Consider the following 22952-nt stretch of genomic DNA (forward strand, 5'->3'; position numbering starts at 1 on the left):
ATTGATCCGGGTTGATATTATTTCGACATTCCTGTATATCTGGTAATAGTATTGAATCGCAAACGCGAGCTTTATTGGTTAGATTAAACACTTGCTGGTAAATTTCAACTGTAGCCAAAATTTGCATACTTTTGGCGTACCCAGATAAGAGTCGGGTTGCGGCGTCTTGCAATTTATGCCGGAATCTAGACCACTACGGTTTCCGGCGGACGTTAAATCGAATTTCTGATGTAGTGAATCAATGCTCGATTCAGCATCAAAATCAGATTATGCTTGGAGGGTTAAAACATATTTCGGCATCGCTTAGTAATTTGCCTCACCGATTTATTCACTTCACGGAACTATAAAGATGTAGGAACATTCCACCGGTCGTAAACAAAACAGATACAAAACCACATTGACTTTCTCGAAAATCCGCTGTCTATGCAACATTGCAGCCGGGTAAATCAACCTCAAAACTGCATTACGTGGAGTCCAGATATAGATTTTCGAGATTACTCCGATGAGAAATGCAAAAGCAAGAAAGCATGCGTCAGTAAGCAGACTGGGGCAATTAAATACCAACATTTTAGTTGTTAAACCAGACTAATTAGAGCGAAATGCTAGAAATCTAATTCTAGTCTGATTTGTGAAATGTTTCTGTGCTCTAATTTTAATTCTAATAAAATTTATTGTTTCTATAAAAATGCTACAACAGAACTGCTTAGTGCGAAACAAGCCAAGCTTGCTGTACAGACATTTGATATTCTCGTGCTTGTAAGTGTGAACTCTGATTTTATATGAGCTGAACTTCATTCATGCCCGAGTTTTCGCTAATTCAGTAATTCTAATCCAATTTGGAATAAACGGGGTAGTTGTAATTATAATTCGAATCTAATCTGAAAAAACGGTGTAGTTATAATTCTAATTTTAATCCATTTTGGAAAAAACTGCAGTTATAGTTCTAATTCTTATCTAATTTGGAATAGTTGAAAATTTTCTAGTTGTCCATAAGTCTGTCACCAAGCTAGCTTAGACATGTCCAACATGAGTGTAGCTAGATATCGTTCTAAATTCTAAAACAAAGCATACAAAAGTTAAACCAGGCACATCTCATAATACCATATTGACTATACTGACCTCTTTGCTTCCACATGCAATTGAATAGTATATTCATATTGAAATTGACTAGTGGAGAATTGGAAAGAACATTGTATATCAAAATTTGTATATCAACAATCGTAGCTTGTATTTCACAAAGATGCGCGGTTTAAGTTTGGCATTGAACGGCAAGCATTTTGGACAAACAAGATTTGTTCGCCTTGATCGTGACCAAGGAAGTACGCACTTTGGCACGTCCTGAAATTATGTGGCAGCCCCTAAGCACCTTTTCCGGCATACACATTGGGTAAGGACTAAGCAGGAAACGCGAACCGTAAATCCATGTTGGGAAGTGTCTGAGCGTGTGACGAGATAATCGACGGCACGTGCGCGTCGTCATGGTTTCCCGACGAAAACAATACCGTTGCAGACTGTCGTCTTTCCTACAAGGAGTTGATATTGTTACACATTGCCATAGTTGAGGCTTGAATCATTGGAAGTTCGGCTGGTAACAAGACTCATGAAACATCAATATAAATATAGACATTTCTTGAGCTGGTAACGCGGTTACCGTGGATGTATCAAACTCCTCGCATTCACAAATTGACAAAATCTTTCAGGTATACAGTACATTAGCAATATTAGTAATAAGATGCCGGTTCCAGTAAATTGTTGTATTTGAAGAGTGTCTTAGGGGTGCAGAACTTTAACGATTGAATAGTATATTCATATTGAAATGAACCCGAATATTATCAGCTGGCACTCGTCAGGAGCAATCGTCAGCAACTAGTAGAGAATTGGAAATAACATTCTGTAAATGCATAACCATAAATCACAACCTCTTTTGCAATCGGATTGTATTGATCACGTGGTGCTATAGGACTTATGTAACAACGAGCATTGTGATTGTCTGTGCTCACTGCTCAGTCGTGATAGCAAAGTCCAGGGTCGTTCAGAATAAATATGAATCCCGGAGAACACTTATCACCCGAGGCCCAAGGTCACAGATGTTCATTGTTCATAAGTACGCAAAATGCTATGATATTACGGACATCAGTTGCATATTGACTGATCGTGTGTTGACATCGATTTCATTTGTGCTGTAACAATGTATGGTTCAAAATTGGACTACATGGTATTTATCTAAGTCAGGGGTTCTCAACCTGGGGGGCGCGGAAGGCTCTCAGGGGGGGCGCGAGAAATTGACGAAGTCACTATAGGGGGGGCGCGAGAAATTGACAAAGTCAGTATAAATTGTACGTGTCCGAACATGTGTTTCACATCCATTATGAGAAGACGATTAATGAAGATGAAATTTATTACATATTCAAGAAAGCTTGCAAAATACAAACTCTAGTAACCGCGCTCAACGGAGTATAGTCTGATTTCAACTTGATTTGAGCAAATTTTTGAAATTCTTTGGAGATATAGAGAGCAATTCCCACGTGTAAGTCATTCATTGCTTGATAGCTTTGACAGTAGCCTAAAGCTTTGCGCGCTGGGCAGCTCTTGTTAGTAGCTTGCGAACTGCACTGCCTAAGACAGAATTAGATGCAACATAGGTTGCCCGGTTTCGCCCTCAATTAGGCTATAAATCAACACAATTTAATTAATTTCCAAAACTGATCAAATTTGGCCTGGCAGGACAGAACGACGCCTTGCGCTCTGTACTCACGACCAGCATCAGGATTAGTCTCAGGGTGACCTACCTTGAAATTAATTAATGGATGTCTTGTTCAATGTTTTTTGTTATTTTCAAACAAGTTTGGAGAAATTTGTCATGTAAAAGACTCAACAACTGGAATGCCGAATCAAAATTGGCGTAAGATATACCTTATGTATACTATTAGATCAGGGTGGGCAGCCTGCGGCCGTAGAAGGGAATTTGAGCGGCGTTCGACGCCTAATTCAATTAGTAGGCTATATGTTGGCGGCCTTAGACATGCAAATTGCAATTACGAATTCACTGCCGCATTTTCGAGAGATTTTAATTAATCTTGAAATTTTCTTCGCCCTCCGCGCAATTCAACAAGACTTCATTTTTTGATTTTAATGCAGTAGCGCCCGTCTTAATCTGAGCCGGAATGAGAATTGGCAAGAAATAACAATTCGTTCGCAGCCCTGAAAAATTTTCGCGCTCCGCGCGACAATATGCACCTCCCGGCAACTATTCATAACATTGCCACTCGCGATTTCGTTGCATACAATAGGCCATTGTGAAAAGTAGAATAGTCCGGAGTTCACCGGGAATGGATATGGACAGTTTACCATAGGAATTTTGTGTCCAGATCGTTCATTGCGGCTATGCCCTGGAATGCGGCCTTACGCTACCCCGTACATAAGTAATCGAAATGCGGCCATGATCATCAAAAACGTTGCCCACCTCTGTATTAGATGATGTGCTCTTTTTGGCATGACGATAAATGCAAGGGGGGGGGGCAGGGGGCGCGATTTTTTTGACCATCTCTAAGGGGGGCGCGAGTCAAAAAAGGTTGAGAACCACTGATCTAAGTGAAATGCCATGACGATCGTACTAGAACTGGAGTCATCAAGGCATCGAATCGGACAAGCATTGGATTTTGCCTAGACCTACTAAAATATCACGAATCATCTTTAACCTGGCCGTGAGTTGTTCTTGCCAAGTCAATATTTTGTGACTAATTACTAACATATCGGCAGATATGTTTTTGTTTACCGTTACTCCCGAGTTCCGCAGTCGATTACGTCAGCGCGTCTACATATTTCCAGCAAGAGAAATCTCTCCGAAACCGTTCACCGCCGTCTTACGTGCTTGACCACAGACATTACCTTATAAGACACAGATAAACTACATCAGGCATCATAAAGTTGGGCAGTGTAAGTGACACATATCTCTTTAGGTCATGTAATAAAATCGCACTGTTACGAGTATGATGTCGGACGGGAATGCCACAGTATGGTTACATCATGTGAAAGAAATTAATGTATCTATCTCTTTACCAGACACAACTCCCACGAAGTTTGAGGCATCCACAAAGTACAATATATGACAGACATGACTAGACTGCGTCAGCCAAAAGTAACGCCCTTTACAAAGACGCCGTCCTTACATAATTTCTGGGATCCTGGTGTAACCGGACCAAATAACCAAAGCATTCACAAAAACGCGTGTGCTGGTAAGAAATCACGACAAGATTCCTCAAGTGACGAAAAACGTGAAAATTTCTTTTACTACTAGATTTCCAAAAAGTACGCGATTGAGTGGAAAGTTTATACCAATTTTTACATTCAAAACTTATTTTCAAGGTAACATCCGCGGCTTTACTGTGCAAACACAACGCCCCGTAACTCCTATCCCGTTATGAACATACCGTACAGAACACATGTGACATTTCGCTTGGAAGGTCAGGTGGTATGTATAAGTTAGGTCACGGGAACCCGTTTCAGGTAAGAACCAATATTTGCAACCCTTTTTATAATACGGAGCAGCTATTATTCAAGTTAAAATTATTGTTGCCGATGCTCAATGATGTCGGCATAAATTGAGTTACTATATTATGAATCCAGCGTGAAGTTGGCAGGTGTATGAACTATAATTATTTCATAGACCCACGTAACTGACGTGTCACAATGTAACATAAATTTGAGACAACCGAACGGGACTTCGCAATTGCAACAGTACACCGACTCCAAATACGGATAGTTACATGGATGGATGGCACATTTATTCACTTGTCAATGTCGTCAGCCTTTCAAGATAGCGTGAAAGATCGACAATATCGCAACGGTAGTTTTGAAAATATGCTACTTTTGTAACCCTGATATTCATTATTATTATTTTGAGTGGGTCCCAAACGTCTGCTAAACCACACTCCTCATTCGTCTTCGAAAAACGATAGCACGAGGCATCGAACCAACCGCGTATGACGTTAGTCCTAATGCAGTAATCCATAAATGCCAAGTTTTAATCCTGAGTAATACACAAGATATTCCTATGTGTTCTGTTTTCTGTCTGGCCAAATGCATAGAATACAAGCTTGTCAGACTTTGGCGTTGTTTGAATATGCAATGTATGATAATGATATCGAATGGAACATACTGCATGGAGTTGATATAGATTGTATTTCCATCAGGCATGGTTAAATACAATTTTGACAACTCCCAACAACGACCACACGCATTTATCGGTATATACCGCCGTGCGGGTACTTACTCGATAATTTGTGCTGCGGAATTTGGCAAATACGGATTTATGCATCCTTTAAGAAAAATAAATCATTCTTTGCTCAATTGACATCGATCTGCATTGGCTGGGACGACACGATTATGTGGTATCAAGATATGTGGATTAGATATATGTAATTATGTGAAGAGCTTCTTGGAGGTACAGAACTTCAATAATATATTGATATTGAAATGAACACGAATATTATCGGCTGACACTCGTCAGGGGTAATCGTCAGCAACTAGCATAGAATTGGAAAGAACATTGTTTATTAACAATCGCATCACCAAATATGACTTCAATTACATAATTATGTACTATAATTACTAGGTTATTTGTCTGTTCGATTGGAATATAAACTTATTGATACACACGGCTACGACCTGGCACATTTAGCCCTAAGGAATAATTTACCGCCTTTGTTTGAGTATCTGATCTGTTTCGGCTTCCAGTTGGCCCATGCTGCCAGCAGTTTCTCAACACAATGTGAATAATGAGGTAACGGTAAACAGCATTTCTATGTCCAGTTGTTCATTTATCTCAAATTCATTTACAGCTCACATTTGGCTAGAATCGGAAGGGTGTTGGCATCACGACAGTAATCACACGCATTCTATTCCAGGATGACCATGACCATTTGAGACGCGGGCAAAGCATATGATCCAGACTTCTACGATTCGCCAAGCGCAGATTGATTTATGGCAAACCGGTCATATATGAGATCAAATCAAGCCATGAACTTGGTCCATAAACACGTCACTTTTAACGACCCCAGCAGAACATATCGGCAATAAAGATTTGGGCATATTAAAGCTTGTCGAATCGAATAAGTCTCAACGCATAGCGATTCTAATTTAACGATACCGTACTGAAACAGTACGAAGCTTTACGATGCACATTATATAGAGGTATAGATAGATCTATGTCACGGCACTTGAATTTGGAAGTTGTTTTATGGCCAGTCTTTTATAGCATTTCAAAAGATTGCCATTAGGTTTGCATCTCATTATGAGAGTTAAAGAGTAACAGGTGGATATGAAGAGTGAAGGAATAGTGTGTAGAGCCGTAACGGGGGAAGATAAATCGGGTATTGCCGGTACTCAGGGTGAATACCGGAAATTTGACATACATTGGAATCGGAATAGTATCTATAACAGGAATCGCCAGCTCGAAACGGCTCGCGGGCCATTTTTCAAAATTCGTAGAGGACGCAGGCCGCAAGAATACAATGTCGAGACAAAATAGTCCACACCGCTTTAAAACTTTACGTCAGTACAACGCTGTGCTCTCTAACATGGGCGACGGGTATAGTTTCCACAAAACGAATAATATTTTATAAAATAAATACAAATACAACAAAAAGGTATCATCACTTTTTGAACTATGAGCCGCTCAAGATACCTGACAACACTTTCCAGCGACTAAAGAATTGATATTGGGGTTAGCTAGACACGGTATTCGCTGGAAAACTATCTTCTCGAATAGATTGATCTTGTGCGGATGCCCCGAGTCGCTTTCTTGGCAGTGTCTGGGCCGTTACACGTCAAGCAAGGCTCTTCATATCTGCAAATTCTTCCTCCATGGAATGTTATTGCCGTAAGCGGTAACATCTATGGTGAGGAATAGAGATGTTTTTGGACAAGAGAATAGAGAATAGTTTGTTTTTGACAATAGCAACAATATCTTAACCCGAAATCAATTTCAGCATGTCAGAATGCGTTTTTAAGAGTTCTTCCGAAATCTCAAATCATCTCGCGGACCGCGTGTTGCTGACCCCATTAATCGATGGCTCATTTTATTTCTATCATAAGTCGGCAATATCTATTCAACTCATCATGTCATATCGTCATATTCCTTTTCTTGCTCAAGCCAGCATATGTTAGCACGAAATCTATTGGAACATCGTGTATCCATAATGGGTTGTACTATCAACACATGCATTGACGTTTTCCGTCGAACATTAAGCGCCAGCCAATCGCAAGCAAAGATATGGCGTGATTGTAACAATCAGTGTATTGCACATTTAGTAATGGTCGTAGGAGAATTATTTTGTCATCACAGCAATTTCTTTGATCAAGAACTCAAGATATTTCGACGAGATTCCAATTATCTAGGAATATTTCTCGTCGCGGCTGTTTCTCATGACTGATCTCGGCCGCGAGACAGACCAAAACCAGACTTCACGTAACGCTCACCCACAATTATCCGCGACTTCCACGAAAGGAACCAAAATAGTCAATGTATACTCGCAGGTATTATGTTTTTCACGGTAATCATTCAGTGATACGTTGACGTTCAAGGAAACCCCAACAGAGGGCAATTTCCGAAACGCAAAGTTGGAAAGTTGGAAATCTAGGCGGATAGAGCGTGTAATCTCAATGTACTATTTTAGATGGCATACAAGCTCCAGCAAGCATAGACTTGGTTTGCGAATTTTGATAAAAGTCCACTCCAACGCACCCAAATGAAAGTGTGAACGGCTTATCCCGACAACACGAAATCTGTCGCCCCGATAATTTTTCGCGTAAACAGGATTATCCAACAAACGTTTGCCAATGACTGGATGTATGGCCTTAGCGTGTTCATATTGAAATCAACCCGAATATTTTCGGCTGACGCCCGTCTTGTCTTCGTGGTTTCGTAATAACATGTGAGCAGACAGTGCTAATTGGCTGAAAATTGGTTAGGAAGGTTTTCATTTGGATGGTGATACAGTATTTTGTGTTTCCATCAATTAATACGCAAATTTAGAAATATATACAGAATTGCCGGATAAAGGCAAATAAAACTATTCTATTTTATCGACTTAATGTTTTTCCAAATGGTTCCGTGACGCACAGGTTAAGAACCAGCACTGTCCGAAGCCATCTGGAATTCATCTCAATATGAACAACTGTTTACTGCTGTTTACCAACGGAAAACAACATGAAAAAAGCTTTATTGAGTTCACATTTCTTTCACCGATTGCCGACACGAAAATGTTCGGGTTTATTTCAATATGAATATATTACTCAATTGCATATAGAATTTTTGCTCCTGCAGTGTTTTCAGCGGAACGTCAAGTTTTCATCGCGAAACATGCTCTGCACGAAATCAAATTTGCGCATCGTACGCTACAGGCAATGTGCGTAAACAAATATGTCTCTAATTTGACTCGATATGATGAATTAGCAATGATTACAATCTCTTCCGCAATTGCCAATTTTGATTTCGTCTCATGAGAAAAGTTGCAGTTTATTGAAGTCTGTTTTGATGTAAAATTTTCTTGTTGTTGCAAACATCCTAATTGCCTTTGAAGACAATATTTCGACAAGGATCGATTTCAAATTTTGGATACTTTCCTATATCTTCATTGTTCCGTGTAACATCCTAATATCATGAAATATTGCAAACCTAATTAATAAATGTACGAGTTATTACTGATTATGAATGATCACAATTGGTACTTAAGGAGTTTAAGTCAATTTTGCACGCGTGCCCAAGTGCATGTATCATTTTTGACTGATGGAAATGGTCAAGAATACAAAGCTTGTCTTCAAAACATCAAATACCACAAATATCTCATCAGAGAATATACCTATGAGAAAGAATATTCAATACAGGAACTGGACTATCATATCTCGATGGAATAAGCGCTGAAATGTTGAAGGTTTGTCTTCGGGTCCGTGCTAGCAGTCGGCATTATCGAATTTGTAATGGACCTGGGCGTAAATGCAGACATACCATAGCAAACCAGATGCAATATAATCGATGAAAAAGCTATATATAATTATATATACACACAATTGAGATAGAGATATTGATTTTATATTGTGTTCAAGCTTATTTGCAAACGACACGCTGCAAAATTTATATTGAATAGTGGATTCATATTGAAGTAAACCCGAATATACTATTCAATTGTATATTGAAGTTCTGTACCTCCAACAGACTCTTAAAATTGTTATTGCTTCTCACAATAGAATATTGAGCTTATTATTCCACAGGTTTTAATTTCATATATATATATTTTATTACGGTTCATAATGAACATAGCGATTTTCACCTGTATACGGTCTTGTCTGCCAAGGTCATTGTTACATTGTATTGAATCAGTTGAACATAATTAGGTCAAATGATTGCATTGCTTGCTAGTATGCGAACAATAGTTCCTCAGTTAAAGAATGTGTTTGTATATTCGGGATAAAGCCATAAACCAATTTTATTCTGTGGCAGCAAAATCAGCAAGGTCTTTTTCAGAATATATCTACTTGATGGTGAACTTACGTCAATTGTCAATAACAGCACGCAGCATGAGGCCATGTCTATTTCATTCGAGGATGTATAGAGCCCTTTACAAACTGCTACTAATCGGCTGACGAATCATTCTTCCACGCCGAATTCACCGCATTGCACTTGAAATTCGAGTAATCCGCCTATCGTCATAATTACGGCCTTTAATTCGAGAAAAACAAGGGTTCGAGTGTTCGGCTCATGATGATCAATACGTAATAATAATGTCTAGTCAAATTTAGTCACCAATTACAAAAGGCTAGTCGATAGAAGCGATTGTACTTTTCCGACGATTTCACAGCGAAAAATAACCACTTTTCGACTTGAATCACTATACTTTCGATCCTAATCACGACCCAGACAGGTTCATAGTTCAACGACGATTTACAGACTTGTGATATGTAGTTGTCGGGTGAGCGAGGTTTATTATTAGGGGCTTTCAACACATAGTATATCATTGTGCGTCTTGTCCGTTTAATTATGCAAGCACATTAAAAGTTTGCATTCTTGTTTTGAAGTCGCAGAGTGTGAATTTCGCATGTCCATTTGAACTAGTATGACTGCAGTAAACTTCCATCCCACTATTTCATAATTAGGATATTTTGCTATATAATAGATCGCTTGCAGTGCCCGTATGCCAATTTACACACTCCTTGTTTTGTCTTCGCAGCTGTTCGCCGACGTAAATACCTGACGTAACAGATACGTCAACAATACCGTGACTAGGCCGTATAATAGTAGCTTGGTAGTTGTTGCGAGGTAAAATTATTTTGCTCAATCTTAGTATGGTTGTATTTAACATAAAAATACGATTGTTGATGTAAAGTGTTCTTTGCATTTCTCTACTAGTTGCTAACAATTGCCACTGACGAGTGTCAGCCGAAAATATTCTGGTTCATCTCAATATGAATATCTATTCAATCGTATATTGGATCTCTGTACCTCCAAGAATCTCTTCAAAAAGATTCAAATATGTACGCATTTGTTTTGTGAGAGAGATAGCTATTCCGGTTTTGCGTGGAGTCGATGCCAGGTGTTCATTGAAAGATTTCTCCGAATCGTTTCTATTCCGTGCTATCTTTTCATTTGATCGCAATCTTGTGGTGTGTTGCGTTGATTAAATTCGCTAACTGAATTCACTAACTGAACACATTTACTGGAGACTTAACTGCAAATACAGGGCAGATACGAATCATAGTAATACGCGTACTGCTGCACAGTGTACAATGCCGGTTGGGCTATTTCCTGTCTCTCATTTAACGTCAGAATATTTTGATGTATTGAAATGATGAAACGAACAAATCGATGCGTAATTGGGAACACCAAAACAACGCATATACCGCTACATTCATGATCTAAATACTTCACAAATAACCGCCATGTAAAACTCTCTTCAATCATTCCCATATCACTGTGTGACGAGCTATTTTGATTTTTCACCGGCCCATGTAATGATGGGTAAAGAATCGATACTCGTAATGGTTTCAAAACTTTCTGCGTGTGTCCGCGCCGAAGAATATCTGGGTCACAGCTACTTTTGATAAAGCGGTATTGATACCCCATTACATTCACTCAAGGCTTTGGACAAATCACTCCAACTGGGTCGTTCTGTTTCTGCGAAATGGGTACGCTACCGTGCTCCACGCCGTCGACAAACACTGTTAATATCATAAGGGTTCGGAGTAGGAATATAATTTCGTAAAATGTATAGAAATAGTAAATGCATTCGGCTTACATCGTGTCAAGTTACATTTGTGATTGTTAGGTGAACAAAGCCACATTAATGTGAGTCCAAATTAGATTATAATTACAGTTATAGTTACACCGTGATTTGCAAATCAGATTAAAATTATAATGATAGCTACACCGTGTTTACCGAATTAGATTAGAATTGGAATTTTCGAATTTTCGAATTTTCGAATTCTCATATGTCTGTACAGCAAGCTTGACGCGCTTCGCACTATACAGCTCTCTTGCAGCATTTACGGGAAAACCACAAATTAGATTAGAATTACACCGCCTACATCTCGCTTTAATTAGTCTAATCCACAACTAGAATTATCTAGTTGTCCAGGCCTACATGTGACAAAATGAAGCGCTCTGGGTATTGCTGTTTGATACTGCTATGGTTGTAATTCTACGCGCTGCATTTCCATTGTCTCTAGGAATTCGTAACATAGAATGGTAGTAAATTAAACCTTCATTGCACCCAGCCCAACCTTGCATATAGTATATAGCCACGCCGTTAATATGTTACGGCTTGGGCAGCTCAAACACATGCCGCATCGCATACATTCCCGCTCAAATTTCATAAGCGAAATATTACATCAATGCCTGGAATTTGCGGAGCGTCGCGTCTCACTCTCACTTCTTTGCAGGGCGTAAAAGAAACAGTAGCGACCGAGGATGTGACATTTGAAGTTGGAAGACTAAACCAGAAGCGCGTGTTCACCTGAAGCACTAGACGCGCCCGGAAACCGTTTCAAGGGCGTCTCGGGCACACTTATAATTTTCAAGTGATGATTTACTTTATTGAATATCGCTGTCGCGCTCCCATGCGATTATAAAATCCCCTCTTCGCTGTCTGCCGAAACGACGGTCCAATCAATCTGAGATTAGCGTATGCGTCGAATTGCTTTTCTGGAACCATCAATAAATTTCGTTTACGAGTTTAAATACACATCGCAGTCTTATCAAGATGTTACGAAATTAGATTAGAATCGGAAATATAGATACACAGTTTTGTTCCAACTTAGATTAGAATTACTGAATTCGCGAAAACTTGGGCATTGAATCAAAGCTCAGTTCATATCAAATCATAGTTCGTTATCATAAGCACGATAACGGCAAATGTCTGTACAGCAAGCCTGGCTAGTTTCGCACGGCAGAGTTCTCCTGTAGCATTTTTGGAAAACCAGTAATTAGATTGGAATTTCAATTAGAGCAGGGGTGGCCTACCTTTTCGGCCAAAGGGCCGCATTTCATTGACGAACCATCGCGCGGGCCAATAGCCGCGCGAAATTTTTTCAAAGTTTATAGGTCAATAATTTTGTTACTTGAGTATATTGCGGGTCTGCTGTATGTTCCTGGGCTCAGTTTGCAAGAACTGGACTATTCGGCGCCCGGACATATCGATATCGAAAGCTTCGGCCAACATCCGTCAATCATTTAATGCCTATGATTCATCGTTGACAGTCTCTATGCGAGCGCAAACGCAAGGTCGCATGTTGGACGACACTTTCTCTCGTAATTGCGGTTATAATTAGACTTAATCTAGTACAGTGGTTCCCAACGTGAGCGGTATCGCCCCCCCAGGGGGCGATTTGGCGGCCTAGGGGGGCGAAAATGACGAAGGGGGCGATAGGGGGCCGAATATGGACAAAGGAGGCGACAGGGGGCGAAAATAGCGAAGGGGGCGATAGGGGGGCGATGACGCGATAAAACGGCTATATTGGAGTCAAGTCGGAGATATGACCTTTTTTTTTCTAGTCAACCCGCCGATGATTACAGATTGTAGGCCTATACCGATTTTTCGGGTCACAAAATCTGGGGGGGGGGGGGCGATGATCGGAGTTGAGCTTGAAAAGGAGGCGATGAGTCGAAAAAGGTCGGGAACCACTGATCTAGTACATTGGGCGTTCTTCATTTTCAAGGGGGGGGGGGTAACAATATAAAAAGCAAGAAATCGAGTGGCAACATATTGCGGGAAGCAGGAAGAAAATTTTTACTTTAGATAAATATATCGCAGAATATTCTGCATTATTGTAATGTACGAAGATTGACCAAAATTTGACTGGCCCATGGATCTGCCAATGCGTCGGAACTGATCATTTAGTCGTCACATACCAAGTGGTGCGGCTAGACTAATCAAATTTTTGGTTGGCCATGCAAGTTCACAATCTAAGCAATCCGTATTTGTTAATATTACTATTTTCTAAAATTAACTCGCGGGCCACGGGTTGGCCGGCCCTGAATTAGAGCATAGACACATTTCACAAATTATAATAGAATTTGAATTACAGCAAAGAAACATTTATCAATTTACATTTGAATTAAATTACTGGCAGTTTGCTTAACTATTCTAATAATAAAACTAGACTATGTACTTGTCCGAGTCTTCACGCGATGCGTAATCGTTTTCGCCGTGCATGTGAACTTGAAGGAATATTCATACCAACCATATTAGCGTTGAATGAATACAATCGATTCTCAATTATACTGCATAACGCTGGACTAGGAATTATAGTATTCATGTTTCAGCAGTCTTCATTTTACATTAGCGATGGCGGAAACTTGTAGTAGTATTGCGAATTAGTACTGGTTCTGCGTACGTAGTCGTAGTGAAATTTGTCTTTACGTAGTACAGGCAGTAGTAGTAGCGGAAAGAAGATTCTGTTGGTTACGATTGACACGGCACAGTCGAGTATATTGAGAACGTGGTAATTTCATTTACGTCACATGATCCGTCGAGATGAAGTTTCTCACCATATCCAATCCACGACGGCTCATTGCGTGCTATGATGTTAGATTTGTAAATTGCAATTGCGTTTAATAGCAGTGGTTGTTTGCAACATAAAGATATCATAAATAACAGCACGGGCAGTAGCCAGCAGTCCAACACCCGTTAGCCTAAGAAAACATAACATTCAAAACGGCATTGAAGTGTACATATACCCAGTCGGCAAGTTCCTGTTATGTTATGAGACTTGAACACAGGTACACAAAGGGCGGTAAAGTTGATCGAATACCTAAATGTAAACATCAGGTTATCCAATATTAACCCGAGAACTAAAACTTCGATTCTTAAAGTAGGCCTGTAGGTCTGATGCCATGCTGAACAGCTATGTCGTGGGATGATCCGACGCGCCATTTGTTTGCACTAACGGGGACAGTGTTTGCCGTACGAAGCCCTTTATTGCCGATACGTTAGGAGTAAAATACACGCGTGGTTTTGCGACCACCGCAGATGAAAGACGCGTACGGTGTACAAATATAGCCTAGCGTGTATCGGACAACAGGATTTTACATCCAACAGAGATAACGGATGAAGTTATTAGAGGGTATTTAATAAAATATTGACCGAACCAGCAATAAGGATCTGTAAAAGTTAGGAGGGTAGGTGTGTGTATGGCATTTCGATACTATAGTATCGCCTGATACTACAGCAGCTTATCCCCATTTCCCAATTCATCGCCAACTCGTGTATGCGGACCATGGCTCCGGAGAACCAACAATTGGCCTGAGTAAATGCAACCCCTGTTCAGTATATACTATATTTGATGAATTATTGCGGTCGCGCTGTTTAAAACGAAGGGATTCCCAGGGGCGTGTTAACGTCGTTAACGATCATACTTTTTGTGCGTATATTCGTCTGTAGTTGCAATGGTTCGAATAATTCTTCTTCAATCCAACGCCTATATGAATGGATACTTTCTCTGGTCGTGTGAGCCGTTTTCTCTTCCAAGTCTAGTTGCTGACGATTACCCCCGACGAGAGTCACCTAAATATTCGGGTTTATTTCATCATGAGTACTGCATATCATTCAATTGTATATTTTCATTACATTTGAATAATTATGATGCCGTTACCAGCATAAAATTTTGATTTCGGTCACGATTTTGTACACTCTCGTTGAGAGGAAATCCAATATACTTGATACGTAAGATTTCGTTTGCCTCGTCAATTTCAGTCCTGAAGATTCCAATGCGCACTGTCTATCAATAACCAATTCATCGTCGGCGTGTACAATGTGTACAATTGTACAGTACATCCTTTCAACATCACCCCGTTGCAAATGAGTCACCTTGTTCGGAGTATCTCCCAATCTGGGAATTCTACCAAACTTTTGTGGGCCGCCCAAGTTTCAGAGCAGATCTAGCGCGTCATTTGATACGTATCGGCCACACTTGCTGAAAGACATCAAAGGTAGAGGCTTCGAATTTGACAAGACTGAAGATCCGCGGTCGGGTCTATGTAGAGAAAGACGCGCGCCTTCCAGAATCGGACAGAAACAACTCAAGTGTCTGTTGATATGTTTGCGTGATTAATTGATTATATTTGAGTATCGAGTGTCCTGAATCGTGGTAGGATACGTCAAAAAAACAGTGCGAACGTGTTCTTTGTACAATGTACTGTACACGTAAGCCTTGTTGGCCTGCTTTCTGCATCCCACTCTAACTTCCCTGGTTCGAATTTGGGAAACTACGAAATATTCAGGTTTTCTAAATAGGATTACAATTATAGCTACGCCGTTTTTTTTCAAATTAGATCACAATCAGAATTGCTGAACTCGCAAAAATTTGGGAATAGAATTAATACCGAATTATAAAGAAACACAGCAAAAATCTATTGTTCAGTTCAAATAAAATCGTCCTCATAAGCAATGGCAAATGTCTGTACACCTTTTTTCGAATACGATTAGAATTATAATTATAGCTACACAGCTATTTTTTTTCAAATTAGATTAGAATTGCTATTATAGCTACACCTTGTTTCTAAATTAGACTAGAACTAGAATTATAGATACACATTTTTTTTCAAGCTCGTTTCGAGCTATACAGTTATCCTGTAGCATATTCAAGAAAAACGGAAATTAAACTAAAATATCAAATGAGAGAAGACAAACGTTTCACAAATTAGATTAGAATTAGATTATCAGCATTTCGCTATAACTAGTCTAATTATAGTTGCCTAGTTGTCCAAGTCTGCCCGTTCGTAACAAAAGTCGCATTGGAAATATAGTTTCATACAGATGCAATCCCAGGTAAAATTAATGCAACTTCATCATCCGTGACGTTGTTGTTTTTTGGATCAATGGTGTTTCGACCATACATGAGTCATTTTACACCATGTCAATATCCTTACAATGATTCCTGATCTGCCGACTTGTAGCACGGCCCACTCAACTGGTAAGCATTATGCAAGACACCGCTTACGCTGGATCAGATGGCAAGTAGCCTATATAAACCTCGTGGTTATAGTCACGTTTCAATTGTTTGGTATTTACAGTACAGTATGCAATAGGTTGTGTACCTAAATGACTTCTACCTTTGACCTCCGCGCCAGTAACATTGCAACGTTACCCTACAGCTGCTTTAGTCTCATTTCCGAATCGTGTATTGTTCAAGCGGCAAAATACCATTATCTGAATAGGAGTTGAATGTGTGTATCCCCGAACAGTGCTGCCACTCGAGCTTCGTGAAAAAAAAAAACGCTAGACTTGACAGTTAAATAACACTAGATATAGGCCGAAACTATTCCATAAATCATAAATTATGAGGGGAATGCATCGATTAACACGATTACGTTACGTGAAGACTTAGCAAACTACGAATTTATCACGTTTTACGCGTATCATTTACTACTGTGTCCAGTGTTCATAGACTACGTATCGCGATTGTATATGTACTAAAAGGTGTCGACAATCATGGGTTTCATCTCAGCATTTGCACAATCTGCCACTGATGGAAATAAGCGACAGCAATGCATTTACCTATAACGCTGTTCTTGTGCGAGACGATTAAGTGTACAGGTACACGGATATTAACGACAATGCTTACGATTATGGATCACGTAAAGCGCATCAAAATAGCATTCTCGTTTGAATGCATGAATGTAAAAAAACACTACATTTGCAATTTTTTGATACACAATTGACTAGGACACTAGTTCGAGTTAAAATACACTGAATCCAGTGTAAAAACGCTATTAGTGGCACCATTTGCCGCTGTATACTCCCATGAAAATTACTCTGAACAGTGAAGAGACAGCAGAGTCGGTGGACTCCAAACGATGCTACGACGTGAGTTACGCGATAACGAATCTGCAGATAACGCTATCGTGGCATTGACATATTGGCTCAGCACCTATGTAAACAGATTTGCCTTCCGGTTGCAGATATTATATGTTCCATCAGCTCGCTAACCGGACATCTGCATGGCACGTGTATGTATATACTTAGTGCATGTACTATGTAACTATTTGATTGTATGTCTGTTCAGTGTTCAGTGCTCATGCTCATGGCTTACATGGGCGCGAATATTCTATCCTTATTGTCATGTTGTAGTAATGGCATTTGAGAATCTACTATAACGCATTGACTCCAATCTATGATTATATCATAGAATGACAGACTGGAATTATACTGTAGAATCGATAAACAGAAGCATTTTCAAGTCATGAATCTCGATACTGCTATCAAGACTTCATTTATTGCAATATTACATTTTAACTAACTTTTCGTGTGTCCCTTATCAATAGTTATAACGGCACTATAACAAGCTTATTCACAGATCGTGTGTATGTATGCCTATATCATTAGTCGGTGTATATGCCGCAAAAAAAGATCAAGGACAAAAATAAACTACGTCCTTTCCTTATTCACAGACATTTTAATCACCAATTTGGCAAACTGTAAGGCAACATTGTAAGTCTTAAAAACGAACTCAGGACCAAGAATATTTTCGACTGACACTCGTCAGGGGTAATCGTCAGCAACTATAGTAGACAATTGTAAAGAACATTGTATATAAACAATCATATCAACTCTAACCAATATAGTGTTACGTGAAGACAACTTGAAATCACGTAGAGCGAAGATATGCGACCCAAATGTCATTTTAAAATCATGGCCAACCAATAAGACAGTATACATATTGCTCAACGTCGTCATAGCGAAAAAAACACTCGCGTTTGGCGACATTTGTGGTGATGTAATATTATCGCAGGACTACACACCTGTTCCATATACTTAACGGGCGAGGAATTCCAATCAATGTCTAATTTTCCTGGGTTCTGTATATCCGATGTGACCAGAATTGCACAAACAGAAAATTTTCGGTTTTTCCAAATTAGATTGGAACTACCATTATAGCTACAAAGTTATTTCCAAATTAGATCAAATTAGAACTGAAGCTTCACAGTTACTTCCAATTTCGATTAAAATTAGAAACACAGCTACACAATTCTTCTAAAATTAGATTAGAATTAAAAATTATAATTATAATAAGAATTATAGCTACACAGTTATTTCTTATTTAGATAAAAATTAGAATTACAGCTACACAGTTCTTCCAAATTAGACTAGAATTAGAATTAGAATTAGAATTATAGCTACATTTATTTCCAATTTAGATTAAAATTAGATTTGTAGCTACACAGTTATTTCCAAATTAGATTAAAATTGGAATTATAGCTATACATTTTTTCCGAATCAGATTAGAATTAGAATCAATGAATTCGCGAAAACGAATAAGTTCCGTTCATATCAAATCAGATTTCATTCTTATGGGCATGAGAATGGCAAATGTCTGTACAGCAAGCTTGCCTAGTTTCGCACTATACGGAGTTCTACAGTAGCAATTGGATTCAATTTATTGCTACAAATTCCATCACTTCAAGACACCAGAAGACTGCGATACAATGAAAGATAGGAAGGGGTCGAAACGACTTGGAGTAGCCTTCGAAATCAGACACCCACCTGGCCTAGGCGATGTAAAAAAGAAGGCATGCGCACTGAATGAAAGGTATAAGAAGATAATAAAAGGACAGTAAACCAGAAATTAGAGCAGAATTAAAATGACAGCATTGAAACATTTCACAAATTAAATTACAATTAGAGCAAAGAAAGATATCGCAATTTAGATTCGAACTTGATCACCGCCATTTTGCTATAATTAGTCTATCTGTGACCATGTAGAGTTGTATAGTTCAACTCCTTGATGAAGCTACTGTATTCATCAAATTTCCAAGTGACACGAGTTTTCAAATACAAAGGGGCAGTCTTTTACGGTCTCATACTCACTGATCAAATGCTATAGGTTCAGGGATACGGTACAATAGATCAAAGGTCCGGATTTCAAGGGATAAATCGATAATTTGAGAGAGCATAAAAGGATGTCGATAAGGATCCGATAAAGGAGATATTCAAAGCTTTAAGTCAGGACACTCCAACGGATTACAATTGACATTATAATACGATGTCTAACAGTAAACTTTAGCGATTTACAAGACGACTTCATCGGAAATAAAGCATAATTATACCTAAAACATGGAAAACATCGGAATTCTATTTAAAGATATCACCTCATCAAGAATAAATTTGGAAGATGTCGTAACTGTCTTTATAAAAATTGCTAGTGTCTGTCATGTTTCGTAAAACAAGTATACCAGGAACTATAGTTATCTTACTAGTTAACCTTTTTCAGACGCGTCTTGGAGAGTGAGTTTCTGGTTAAGTCATCCAGGAGTCACGTTGTCTCGTGATATGGATATGGGTGAATAACATGGGCTAGAAAATAGCGTTACGATCACATTTTCATATCATGGATGGATACGGTGAGGCGAATTGAATGCACGCAACAAATGCGCTGGGAAAATGTTAATAATAAGTGTCATAGAATGTTAGAAAAGTCCGTGTCGTTGTTCTCCTGATATTTAATTCAACTTGAAGAGCTTTTTGGAGATACAGAACGTCAAAATACAATTGAATAGTATATTCATATTGAAATGAACCCGAATATTTTTGGCTGACCCTCGTCGGGGGTAATCGTCGGCAATCAGTAGATAATTGTAAAGTACATTTAATTCAGGTTCATTTCAATATGAATATACTATTCGATTGTATAATAATCCAACTGCAATTCATGCTAAAATCGCATCACTTACAATTGCGATAATGGGGTGACTTAAACGGGATATGCATGATATTGTGATAACATCTTAACTGAATCGCTTTGGAATTTGTGAATTTAAGATACAGCCCAACGAGACACGCCTTAACAGGTTAGATTTTCCGTATATGATTTTCTTCTATTCGATTCACTACTTTCCCACTTATTCACATAAAGATAGTGGCCTTTCTTTCTTTCTATTTCCCCCCGAGCGTGTAGTGACTTGAAAGTGGGGATAGCGGTGAGATAACCAAAGAAACCAAGTTATTTATTAAGTTTAGTTTGTTTGTTATGTTCTCTCTCAGCCTTGGGCGAGACAAGAAAGAGAGGCAGATATCGGTATCTACGGATTGCCTGCGAAAATCGTTGGCGATGCGATGGGTCTCATGTGTTAGTTTGATAGGTACGGGCTGCAAGTCTGATTTTACAGTATACAGGAATTACGAATTGAATATGCAGGCTATTTGAGGGCTGCTAAGCTCTCACAGGGTCATTGCTTTGAAAAACTACGGAAAAAACTGCAAAAGTACAGTGTTTGTCGATGTTATTTCACAGGACACCAGCTAGCCCGACGCTGAACATTTAGGCAGCGGAAAATTAGTGGTCGATTCCGGGCGAAAGATCTGACTGATGCTGGGGGTCGCTGGAAACTAAGAAAACTCCCGCCGTTAGTAGCCAAAGAAACGATTATTACTGGAAACAAATGCATTTTGTGATTAACCGAAGGTAGAACAGCGGAAAGAGCGACTTGACGTCTGGCAGGTGTCGGCGAATCGACAGATATGCGGAAATTTCTGTGAGTATTAATTTCACGATTTTAAACCAGTTATTACTTCTGAATATTTCAAATGGTACTACGATACTCTACGGTGTATACGCGTATATCAGTAGCGTTGGTGATGTTATAGTTTTCCTGAATCAGAAAATAAATTTTGAATAATATATTCATATTGAAATAAACCAGAATATTTTGGACGGACACTCGTCAGGGCTTCAGCAGGGGTGATTGTCAGCAACTAGTAGAGAATTGTAAAGAACATTGAGTATCAATAATCGTGTCAAACGAACATATTCGGGTTTATTTCAATACGAATATGTTATTCAATTGTATATTAAAGTTCTGTGCATCCCAGAACCTCTTCGAAACAAATTTTGTAGAAGATTCTAAATGTTAATTCTTTTCAAGAGTTGAGCTATAGCTTATTCAGTTCTCAGTATTAAGTTTTCAAGTGGAAATTGCTGATATCATCGTATGTACTACCGAATGGCAGAATTGGCATTGTATATTGTCGGACGCAACAACACAGAGACAGCCAAACACGTGGGAATAGATATACCAATAAATTTTCATTGAAGTGTGAGATAACAAGACGAAAGACCTTTTAAGACACACCGGCAACAGTTGTGGTTAATAGATCCCAAAATAATGACCCGGTGGGCCCAGGCGTTGTTGCATATCCAAAATAGATCTGATTTTATTATAAAAAGACAGGTTACGTGTTGTGGGCTCGTTAACAATATTATGCAACAAACATTGTCCAATTGAATAGTATATATTCATAATGAAATTAACCCGAATCTTTACGGCTGGCACTCGTCAGGGGTAATCGTCGGCAAGTAGTAGAGAATTGGAAAGAACATTGTATATCAACAATCGTATCACATTGTTCAAATTACTGTACAGTGTACATTTGTGGTTGATATAGCGCATTCGTATATGAGAGGCATAATCACGTCGTATAATATAGTGTGCATCGCCGCTGTAGATAATCCGATAGGGATCCATACGAATTTAGCAGTCACAACAAAGACAATTTTGAGAATTGAAGGGATTAAATAAGCTGCAGATCTTGGATAATAGCCCGGATCAAAGGGAAACGACCAATGAAACAGGCTGATACGCTCCCTTTGAGCATGCTGTCGATTTAGGGGAAGAATGTTCTTCAAAATCGGCCAAGATCGTCACTATGACAGAGTCCATACTATCCGTAATCCACCGTGCTAGCTTCATCGTCTTATCGCAGCGGGACCGGCCGTGAGAAATCCACTAAATGAAGGAAGGCTCACGGCAAAAGTGCAAGTCTGTCAAAAAGCACTTAACTGAGAAGCTGCTATCATAAATCCAATGTCAAGTGTTACGTTATTGGATTATGACAACTGCATCATATTATTGAATGTGACGAATGACGATTAGTCACAGCGCACCTAGCGGCGATTCTGTTGCCCATAGTATGCAACATACACATCACACACCTAAATCATTTTTGTGCATCCCGCCTATAGATAAACACTATATTCTTATACCATGTAAGTATGCGTTAGCGGACAAAAGGTTAATGTTTTGGTTTGATCCACTCACTGTTTGATCATTAGGTCAAGTGTTGACCATAGATCACTAACTATAATCCACGATAGGTTAGTTATCTGTAGTTTAGCCATCGTTTCCCACAAGTGGTCTCATATATTTTCTACTCGAGAAATCGCAAGATAATTTGAGCGACTCCCTGCTATACTCCCTATCTGTGGTCATAAAATCTTAAATCCGCGGATTCAAGTGTAATACCATCACAAAATTCAATAAAGGTTGGTGCGATTTGACCGCCCGAGCGGACCGAAGTACAGATGGTGAAATCAATACTACAAGTGTCTGAATGCACGTCACGGTACAGTTCTTAATATTACTAGTTTCCATCCTTATACAGTGTGTCAAGTAACTCGATCTACAC

General features: G+C 39.2%; 1 protein-coding gene and 1 long non-coding RNA gene across 3 annotated transcripts in view; both read left to right on the plus strand.

Annotated features, from left to right (window-relative positions):
- Window positions 1-4442: 4442 nt before the first annotated feature.
- Window positions 4443-12249, plus strand: LOC145455202 (uncharacterized). The gene is made up of 2 exons (XR_013920296.1): window positions 4443-4506; window positions 11935-12249. It is a non-coding gene; the product is annotated as an uncharacterized LOC145455202 (long non-coding RNA).
- Window positions 12250-20716: 8467 nt separating this feature from the next.
- Window positions 20717-22952, plus strand: part of LOC145455237 (uncharacterized) — a 58193-nt gene continuing 55957 nt past the window's right edge. For both annotated transcript variants that reach the window (XR_013920306.1, XM_080333184.1), the window contains exon 1: window positions 20717-21022. Coding sequence is in view for 1 of the 2 variants with exons in the window: in XM_080333184.1 (XP_080189310.1) it covers window positions 21009-21022 (14 nt within the window). In the remaining variant the exon portion in view is untranslated. The remainder of the gene's footprint in view (window positions 21023-22952) is intronic.

Source organism: Botryllus schlosseri, chromosome 14, assembly GCF_051294905.1.
Source record: "Botryllus schlosseri isolate E-star chromosome 14, Bs_hap1, whole genome shotgun sequence".
NCBI lineage: Eukaryota > Metazoa > Chordata > Ascidiacea > Stolidobranchia > Styelidae > Botryllus > Botryllus schlosseri.